This window comes from Hevea brasiliensis, chromosome 7, assembly GCF_030052815.1.
Source record: "Hevea brasiliensis isolate MT/VB/25A 57/8 chromosome 7, ASM3005281v1, whole genome shotgun sequence".
NCBI classification, from domain to species: Eukaryota; Viridiplantae; Streptophyta; class Magnoliopsida; order Malpighiales; family Euphorbiaceae; genus Hevea; species Hevea brasiliensis.
The window spans coordinates 1,730,223-1,740,544 of NC_079499.1; the positions used below are offsets into that span (position 1 = coordinate 1,730,223).

A 10,322-nucleotide genomic window follows, 5' to 3' on the forward strand; every position below is an offset into this window, starting at 1 on the left:
ATTAAAAATAATTAAATTCTTTAAAAAATAATTAAATAACTTTAAAAATATAGTTATTGATAAAGAAAAAAAAACTTAAAAATTAATTTTAAGTTTTTAAATATGAAAAATGTATTTTTTATAATAAATAAATATTTTAGATTATTAATAAAAAATATTTTAATAAATTAAGATGTTAAAATTATAAATAAAAAATATAAAAGTATTAATAATATTAATTTTTGAGTTAAATGAAAAAGTATAATATGATTTAAATAAAAAATAAAATAACATCAGCTATCAGCTGATGAGAAATAGTTCTAAAAATAAAATTAATATAAACTACAGCTGGTAGATATCACATCAGTTACTCATTAGATACCTGCTTTATATTTTTAAGTTTATCAAATACTTTAATTCATCTATTTAAGTATCTATCAGCTATCTGCTGTACTCAATAAGTAAGTTAAATACTCCTAAAACTACTTCTAAACATTTTTTTTCTTTAAAAAAAAATTAATCATTGGATTGATTCAAATCCGATCAAATTGAAATTGAAACTAAAATCGAATATAAACCGGCTGAACCATGCTCGCCGGGTTAGGATTCTCAGTTTCACGGATTGAAACTGCCAATTTCGGCCAGAAGGCTCAGATCAGGGCGCGACCGGTACCATCCACACTCCTAAGGTCCTTTGCAACTTTCCTATTACTCCTCCCGAAATTCATTCGACGCCTTGTCGTCAAAGACTTTACTATCAGTGTGTGTTCCTGGAAAAGGATTCTATATTTTTGCTTCATAAGGGGGTTCTCCGTGAAGCCACTGTGCTCCATTTTTAATTTCTTTTTTTTTTTTTTTATTATTGTAATTGAGCTGGTTGCTTCCGTAGCCATAGAGCACAAAACTCAACCAGGAAAATACGAAACGATAACAAGTGCCCATTAGCTTGTCCTTGTGAACGGATGACTTTCATCATTTCCCACTAAACAACTACAAAAGATTCAAACTCAATTGAAAATCAAAGTAAATGTGCACAGCTGCATGTCATTGCATACTTGGGAACTTAATTCTGTAGCATTACAATGAAGAAAAAAACAAAAAAAGTCGTGCATGCAGGGCACAGCTCTTACACAATCAAGTAAAGAATCCTTTGATGTATAGCTGCTGGAGTAAATGTTACACAAACTATGAAGTAAAGATGATGAAGTGTTGCAACTACCTCTAATTATTCCCTCAAAGGGTTATTGTCATAAGTGATTAAAAAAATCATGAATGCACTCTATAATACAAGGAAGCTACAGAATTATCTTCTCCTCTGCCACCAGTCTGGAACTTTCAATCTCCTGCTTCTATGTACAGATAGTTGGACACTAGGAAGCTTATGCTTTACCTGTCTCCATAGCATGTCAACCGCGTCTTCCTTCTTAGGCGGGTACTGGAATTCAAAGTGATGAGAGATGTTCCTAAGCTGTCTCCACATTTTAACCCATCTCTCTTTCGGAAATTGCCGCAGTTGATTAATCATGTAACCAGGTTGAATGGCCTCATTTACAGAGAAGAAAATTGAGAATTGGCTATAATCAATTTCATCCTCATATGGGAGTTCAATTTGATCACTCACAATGACAGGAACACAATGGCTTACAATAGCATCAAAAAGCCGGCAAGAAGATGGAGTGTCTCCTGCAGGATGGAGACAGAACTTTGATGATCGCATTCCTCTTGTTGACTGGTATGTCGGAAGGAAAAAGAAATAAGACATCAAGGAAAATAATGACATGAAAATATGGTAACAAATAATTTGAAAAATACAGTAGCTATTAGGGCACCCATTTACTATCCCTCTAAAAGGAGTTTCTTAAGTATAGCATTGCATTTTCTATGATCCCTACTGAGGGAATGTTCCCCAATTTCCCTTCCTTGAAGGGAAAAGAACATCTAATTGACAACCATAACATGACACCATATTATTGTAAATCCATCCATATAAATATATAACTTTCAGAAAACTAAAGTAGCAGGCATGGAGTGTTGACAAGCTGCAACAGGGAATAAGAGTTTCTACTTTTTTCTGTCTCCTAATGTATAAAGGAATATAAAGTAAGATAAACACTTGAAATTGGGCTGGTAGGCTAACAGTTGGGTAGTCGAACATAGTGCAGGCAATTAGGGGCTCAACCCTCCACTTCCTGCCTGCCTTCCCTTGAAGCATAACAGGAAAGTATTATGAAGACGAGGTAAGACCTAGATGTGCAATGACATTATCAATTCCACTATCTTCATACCCCAGTACATACCACTTTTATTGTTAGTGTTGTTGGTGTGCTTCGCTCAAAATGAACATCATCATAACTAGCTAATATCTCTGCCAGTTTAGCACGAACTTGGCCTTTCTGCAATAACAAGAAGATTGTTAATAACCACTTCGGCATCAAATTGGAGGTTTTAGAATGAATTAGAAGTAGCATACATCTTTCCTAACTGTATTTCCACGGAAGAAAAGAAGAGTTGTGCGAGATTCAAATGGATCTGAAATTTCATCATCTGTAAAAGAATCAACAACATGTACATAAGGGGCCACCACATCTTTCCTCAAAGTTGACATGGATTTTGGGTAGCGGCCAAAATCTGCAACAATAAGAATAGACGCATTCAACTGTTGTCGGAGAAATCTAAAAGCATTAGGATGTGTCATAGGAATCACATGGTCTCTGCCTCCAGACCTCTGCCAGTACTTGGATTTGTACAAGAATTCTATTACATCAACCTGAAATCAGAAGCACTCCACAGTTAACCTTGATAATAGCACTGAAGTTCAAATTATGGTCAACAGACAATTTAAAGACCCTGTTAAACACTTAGAACCTCCAATAGGAAGGGAAAAAGGTGCAGACAATGATTAGAAGGTAGAACATAAAGAACTTCATTTTACACATGGGCTTGAAATTTACCACACTAGCCCACTAGTCAGAAAATTGTGAACAAACTCTGAATAAGCCTTGATTAATCAAGGATCATTCATTACCTACTCATGAATGGTAAAAGAAAACAATGAAATTGTATTTCAAAAAGAGTTTTTTTTTTTTAAAAAAAAAAAAAAAGAAAATAATAAATAAAAGAAAGGAGACATCTATATCTCCTTGTGACCATAATTAACAAGAAGAATAAATTCTAATCCCTCCAGGTAGGCGACACCCTACATGAAACTCCTTTTTTGTTATATTTCTCAACACGTATCCAGAATTCGGAAACATTATGGAAAAGAGAGGAGTGGGAGGACAAAAAAATAAAAAGGACAAAGCCATCATAGACCTCTCACAATGCAAACACTTTACTAAAATATTGTGAAGGAAGGATTGGTGATTATGTATTTGCGTCAACACCTCAACCTGTCTGATGTAGGCGATGGTAACTTGATTTCCTACTTTCCTCCTTCCTTTCCTTCTTTCTTTTACCAACTATAAACATATAGAAGCACTTATTTTTGTCTCATCCCCTTACAATAGTAGCCTTTTTCCTTTTCTTGTGGAGATTTATGAAAACTGTACCATACTATTCCACGAGTTCAAACGTCAATAGTTCAGTATGCACAACTGCATCAATAGTTCAGCATTCACCAAATGATTTCCAAATTCAATGTTTCCAAATTTTAGAATTATCAATCAAACATCGGCCAATAATAGCATCTATACATTATAGAGTTCAGAATTTCCCTACTATCAGAAATGGATCTATCTAATTTCTTAGAAAACTAAGGCTAGAGTCTGCAAATTTTAGCCCTTTGTGCTAAAAAGCTGACAACTACTAATTACTCGCCTACTTTTGCTTGCTCAGCTTTCTTTCCTTCAGTCTCTAAAGCTGCTAAACACAAACCATATCAAAATTCCATGCTCAATTGCCTGTTAATGAAAAATTCTCTAAAATTTATCGATAACCTATTGAATAAATGATCAAAAGTACCTGCAACTGGCGATCTTTCTCAGTCTCTGGATCAGTCATATTATGGCCGTGCGTATTGAAGCTCAACGAAGAGAAAAACGGCACGAAGAACGCATCAGCTCTTTCCGGATCCAAAACCCTAACCACCTCTCTCTCCTCTCTACCACCCTCGTACAAAAGAGAAGCCATTAACCAATACTCCACACTGTGCTGCTTCTTTATCCCGGCATTCTTCGGCCACCGCGGCAAATTCTCCGCCGTCACCGGCGCATCATCATTAATCCTGCTCTTGTGATCCATCATCCCCACGTGGAATCTCCGCGGAAGGTCGTACATGTAAACCTTAAGAGGAGGCCGGGTTGCACACACCGAGCGTGCACTGGCCGGCGACTGTTGGATGCCAGGAAAGAAGTATGATCTGAAATCAACGGTCCCAATAAAGATGGAGTAGGAGAACACCAGGAGGAAGGGAAATCCTATAGAGAAAATCACTTTCCAATACATTTTGGAAGATTTCTTGCCATTGCCGTTGCTGTTGTTTGGGTGTCGTTTTTAGTACTCTCTAGCTGCTAATACGTCGCTTTAGTTCTAATGGCTATCCGTTTACCTATATTGAGGAGACAACAAGGAATAAAAAGCAGAGCCTTGCTTAATTGAGTGGACAGCAGTGGCTTTCATGGGAAGTTAGCCTGTAACCCCACACTGGCTCGCTTTCTCAAATAATAATAATAATAATAATAATAATAATGGTGTGGCCTTGACTTAATTTCTCTCAAGCTTGAGAGGGAGCAAGGAAATAAGGATTTTGGAATTGAACCTAGTCAATGTTATCGTTGTGTTTAAATAAAAATATTATTTTAAATGTTATAAAAAAATATAAATTAAAAAATTATTTTATTATTTTAATATTTTTATAATTAAAATTTATTAAATTTGATTTAAATTATTTTTTAATATTATCTAAATAATATATTTTAAAAAGATCAACCAGCCCTTAGATGTGTATCTTTTCCCTCTCAATAATTTTTCTTTTTAAATTTAATTTACCACTCACTTGTTTGTTCATTAGCTCATGAGGTGAAAACTAATTTTCTTTTTGAGTGTTTTTTTATCACGCAAGTGATTTAATGACAAAATCCATTTCTTGATAAAATTATGTAACTTCCTTTGAGAGTTAAAACTTTAAAAATCGGCAAATAGAAACCTTGTAAAGAAAATGACAGTAAAACTGAGGCTACTGAGGTCCACTAAGAGAGATGCTCTACTCTCTCTATGAAAACTTTTCCCCTCTCGTCTTTTTTCTTCTTCTTCTTCTTCTTCTTCTTTATTTCCAAAATCCTTGTTAAATGAAGTTAGTTCACCACTTGGATAATGTGAAAATCCATATACATTTATTATTTATTATTATTTGATATTTTTTTTTAATATTTTAAGTGTGTAGGAGATTTGAATATTCAATCAGTCAGTTGAAATTGTCTCTCTTCCATTGAAAATAACTATTGTCTTGGAGATTTCAGGTGAGTGATAATTATAGTATATGGTATCGTTTTTGTCCCTTTTAAAATTTCTCAGCATTAAGTTTGTTATTAAATGAAATTTTAAATCAATATTTTAACAATGATTTTATATGTGATTTTTTAGAGTTTTATTTTATTATTGAATTTTATTTCGATTTTGATTAAATAATTGATTTTGCCAACTATCTCTGTATTAGACCCATTAGGATTCCGGGAACAGGCCTTTAATGTATTTATATTGATTGATATTTGACTATAAAATTTACCGATATATTACTGAATTGATTTGAGATTGATTTGATTTTATTGACTCTCTGAAACTATTGAAATTCACAATTGGAACTGCACTATCAGTTATTATTTGCTATCTGAAATTTTTTTATTGATTTTGATTTATTTGTATAAATTGATTTTCTATTTTGAATTGGTACCTGTACCTAGTATCTGTTTCTGTTATCTGGCACCGCCGTATGGACTATCACGGTATTAAGTTGCATTGTCGAGTCATGCATCATTGCAGTTTATGGTTTGCATTAGTATCATATGCATTGATATCTGTGAAGGAGGAGGAAGGTATCTAATATCTGGTAGCGCGCTTACCATCTGGCATTTGGTGATGTGGGGTATCATCACCTTGGTGCACTGTACCATAAAATTTTTATTGAATGAATTTATTTTATATATATGTTTTATGAAATTATTTTATTAATGATTTTGACAGCATGAGCATGATTTTATTGAATAGAAATTTATTGTGAAATTAATCAAGCGTTTGTCTGTTTCTATTTCGTTGTGTGCTGTAATTATCATTCACTGAGCATCTAGCTCAAACCACGTTTTCTCTGTCTGTTATATGTTTCAGATCAGTAGAATTTTGCAGGTGATCCAAATATTTAGTCCATTTTCGGGAGAGGGACAACTTTGATTTGTTCTCATGGTATGTCCGAATTCATATTTTCTCGGGCTAATAATTAGTTTAGTTTATTGAACAATTTAAGTTTTTATTTGAAATCTGTAGAGACTCCGCAGTTTACTTATGGGATATTTATGATGTTATTCAGTATTTTGTTTATTTGGATTTTGTCTATTTTTGAGATTAGTAAGTAACAATATATTTATTCAAGATGTTCTGCTAAGGCTTGCATTTAAGAATACTTAAATTATGCGCCGATCACGGTTCAAAATTTTGAATATTTTGGATCGTGACAGATAATTCACTTAAAAAAATTTGTGAGATTGCAATGGCGATGCAGCAAGGGATGTTTTTTGAAAAGAAAAAGAATTTTGGTTGGCTTGATCTCCGCATAAGCATGACGATGACTCAGAAGCAGGGAAGAAAGTTGAGGTCGCTTACTGAAATGATTTCATAGAGCCATCGATGGATGGCTCGATGGCTCTAAATCAAATACTAAATTTGTACCACAGCCACGATGTTCGATGAAATGTCTGTGTTTCAAAGATGAAAACAGTTATTAAATGTTGTGGGGGATGGAAAGATGAAAGCAGAAATTTATGGTTCTGTCTTGCAAAGCCTGGATTCTAAGCAGGGATCTTGCAAATCATGGAATCTAAGCTGGGATCTTGCAAAGCGTAACATATCTTGAAATTGTAAATGAGGAAATAAATAAATTCTGGAAAGGTTTCAAAAAAAAAAAAATCTGGAAACAGATAAATGATGTGGTGGAGGTCTATGCGTGCTTCAGAAACATATTTCGATTGATGCTTCAAATCCATGAGATCTATGGCGGCGTGTATGTATCAAGGCTGGTAGAGGTCCAACTTGCAGGATGGTGAAGGGAAGTACAGGTGGAGCAATGGGATCGAAGACTCCTGGGGCATTTTAGATATTAAAAATTAGTAAATATGTTGTAAAATCAATTTGACTAACGGCAGTTCAACGGCGAGTGACTAATTTGTTGGAATATTATTAAATAGATTGATTTAAAAAAAATAAAAAGTAAACTAATTTATTTTAAAAAATAAAAAATAATAATATTAAAATTAAGAGTGCGCATGTTTTAAAGCCTAAGACTGAATTGAAAAATTATATTATATAAATCGAAATAGTATTAAATTAATTTTATTTTATTATTTTAATTTAAATTTAATTTTTTATTAACAATCAAATTGAAAATATGGAAGATTCATATCAAATTGAAGATCTATGGCGGCGTGTATGTATCAAGGCTGGTAGAAGTCCAACTTGCGGGATGGTGAAGGGAAGTACAGGTGGAGCAATGGGATCGAAGACTCATGGGGCATTTTAGATATTAAAAATTAGTAAATATGTTGATCAATGTAAAATCAATTTGACTAACGGCAGTTCAACGGTGAGTGACTAATTTGTTGGATTATTATTAAATAGATTGATTTAAAAATATAAAAAGTAAACTAATTTATTTTAAAAAATTAAAAAAAAAATATTAAAATTAAGAGTGCGCATGTTTTAAAGTCTAAGACTGAATTGAAAAATTATATTATATAAATCGAAATAGTATTAAATTAAATTTATTTTATTATTTTAATTTAAATTTAATTTTTTATTTACAATCAAATTGAAAATATGGAAGACTCATATCAAATAGTTATAAATATGTTAAATTATTATTAATTATAAGTATATTAAAGTATTATATAATATGTTTTATAATATTTATATTTAAATATTATATAATTAAAAAATTAATAAAAAAAATATATTTTATAATATATTATATATTAATAACTAATTTTAAAATTTAAATAGTAATTTAAGTATAATTTTTATAACATTAATTATATAAAAATGAATTAAAATTATATCAAAAAGTTAATTTGACTACGACTATTAAGCAAATTCCGAATCAAAATTGAAATATTATTTCTCAGTAATATTTTTTTAAGATTCTACTTCAATATAGGAGATGCTTATAAAATTAAAGTATAAAAAACAATATTGCTATACATATCTTTTATTTTATTATGATGACATCGAATAGACGTGTCTAACGTGAAAACAGGCAACTAAACGCGCTCGGAAACTTTGTTGTTTTTTGTTTTATTTTAACAAAAAATAAGAAATTGTTTAGCTTAGGTTTTTTTTTTTTTTTTTTTACTTTTTCTCTAAATTACTTTTAAAAAATAAAGTCAATTTTTAAAAATCATTTTTATTTTATAATTATTATTCACCCGTAAAAAAATTATATAATAAAAATATGATATCATATTAACATTTTATATAGAATATCTCTTTAATTAGGACTCTTTATCACTCATATTTATTATTTATATTATTTAGAATATATTTATATTTTTTATTTATTTTTAAAAATTTAAAAATTAAATTAATAAAAAATTTTTAATTAAAAAAAATCATAAACAAATGTTACGAACAGAACCCCTCTCTCCCTCTCTCTCTATATATATATTATTGGCAATTTGCCGTCAAAGTTTGGAATAAATAACCATGGTACAAATCAATGAGTCCTAGTCGTGGCCGCCCAACAACTATTTTCCATAATGACGAAAATCCAGCTGATTTCGTTGGAGCATTCGTGAAAATTATTTTACTCAATTTAAATTTAAATATTATTTTAAATATTTTATTTATAAAAATTATTTTATTTAAATATTTTTTATGAAAGTTATTAAATTTAATTATTGTTTTTAATATTTAAATTTAATTAAAATATATTTAAATAATATTAAATATGTTTAATTTTATATATTTAATTAATAATTATATAAAATATATGATTTTAATGAAATATTTTTAAATATAACAATTCTATTTACCTAAAACATAATATATAAAATTTATAAATATTATTATAAATTATATTTTATATTAATTATTTATTTATATCAATGAATCTGAATGAACTAAAATCTGATAAAAATATTATTTTCAAATTTAAACTTAACCCAAATTCAATTATATAAAGTATAAACTAATCAAATCAGCTTATATACTTTAAATATAAGCTGATCTATTTAGTTATAATAATTTTTGAGTTTATAAATTAAAAAAAATATATTAAAATTTAATTTTTAATTTTGATACTTATAAGTTATGCGTTTATAAATTAATTTGATCAAATATTTTATTATATCATTTTTATTTAATTTTTAAAATTTTATTATAAATTTTATTTAATATTTTTTTACTCATTTTAATAATAAATATACTTTTAAACTAATTTTTACTAAATATATTAAAATATAACTACTTAAAATTATAAATATTTACGAGATAAAAATTAATAAACTAAATCATACACCCTCTAAATTTTATCATAATAGGATTATTCAAATTTATCTTAATACAATTGAATCGAGTTAATTGTTTAAAATTATTTAACTCGTTGACATTTTTATCAAGGTTTTCAAACTTAAGAATTTTAAATGTAAAACTTGTCCTATCGATTAGGGTTGGGTGTTTTAAGGATTTTTATTATATAATTAATATTTTATAAATTATTGTTAATATATTAATGTTACATTAATAAATATAGTATTTAATTTCAATATATTAACTTATATATCATAAATATATATATCTTACATTCAATCAACTTATAAAATTTATTATTTTTTATTAATATTATTTAATTTGTTATAAATTATCATTCTTTAAATTAATTATTTAAAAATATAAAGCATATGAAATAGTAAAAAAAAATGTATAAAATTATATTATTTTATATAAAAATTAATAAAATTTACCTCACTTATGTGATGCTTAACCGGATCGGACTTTGACCCGGATTTCAGTCTTTTAGATTTTAAAACTATAAGGGAAAATTACAAAAATATACGCTGTTGAGGTTCGAACAGGCCCAAAACACTGGAATCCATACAGCCCATAGTAATGCGAAACTCAAAACAAGCTGCTCTGAAGTCCCAGGG

At 29.3% G+C, this 10,322-nt stretch overlaps 1 protein-coding gene across 1 annotated transcript; it reads right to left on the minus strand.

Annotated features, from left to right (window-relative positions):
* Positions 1 to 990: 990 nt before the first annotated feature.
* Positions 991 to 4,569, minus strand: LOC110638153 (probable arabinosyltransferase ARAD1). The gene is made up of 4 exons (XM_021788606.2): positions 3,940 to 4,569; positions 2,450 to 2,746; positions 2,277 to 2,372; positions 991 to 1,708 (listed from the first exon to the last, which is right to left on the minus strand). The coding sequence occupies exons 1-4, from the start codon at positions 4,420 to 4,422 to the stop codon at positions 1,283 to 1,285; spliced, it is 1,302 nt and encodes a 433-aa protein (XP_021644298.2). The 5' UTR covers positions 4,423 to 4,569; the 3' UTR covers positions 991 to 1,282.
* Between the last annotated feature and the right edge of the window lie 5,753 nt (positions 4,570 to 10,322).

Coding starts and splice junctions, on each gene's coding strand:
- LOC110638153 (XM_021788606.2), bottom strand. CDS start 4,422: ATGTATTGGAAAGTGATTTTCTCTATAGGATTTCCCTTCCTCCTGGTG. Junction 2,747..3,939: donor AGAAAGATCGCCAGTTGCAG/GTACTTTTGATC, acceptor TTCTGATTTCAG/GTTGATGTAATAGAATTCTT. Junction 2,373..2,449: donor GAAATACAGTTAGGAAAGAT/GTATGCTACTTC, acceptor TTGTTATTGCAG/AAAGGCCAAGTTCGTGCTAA.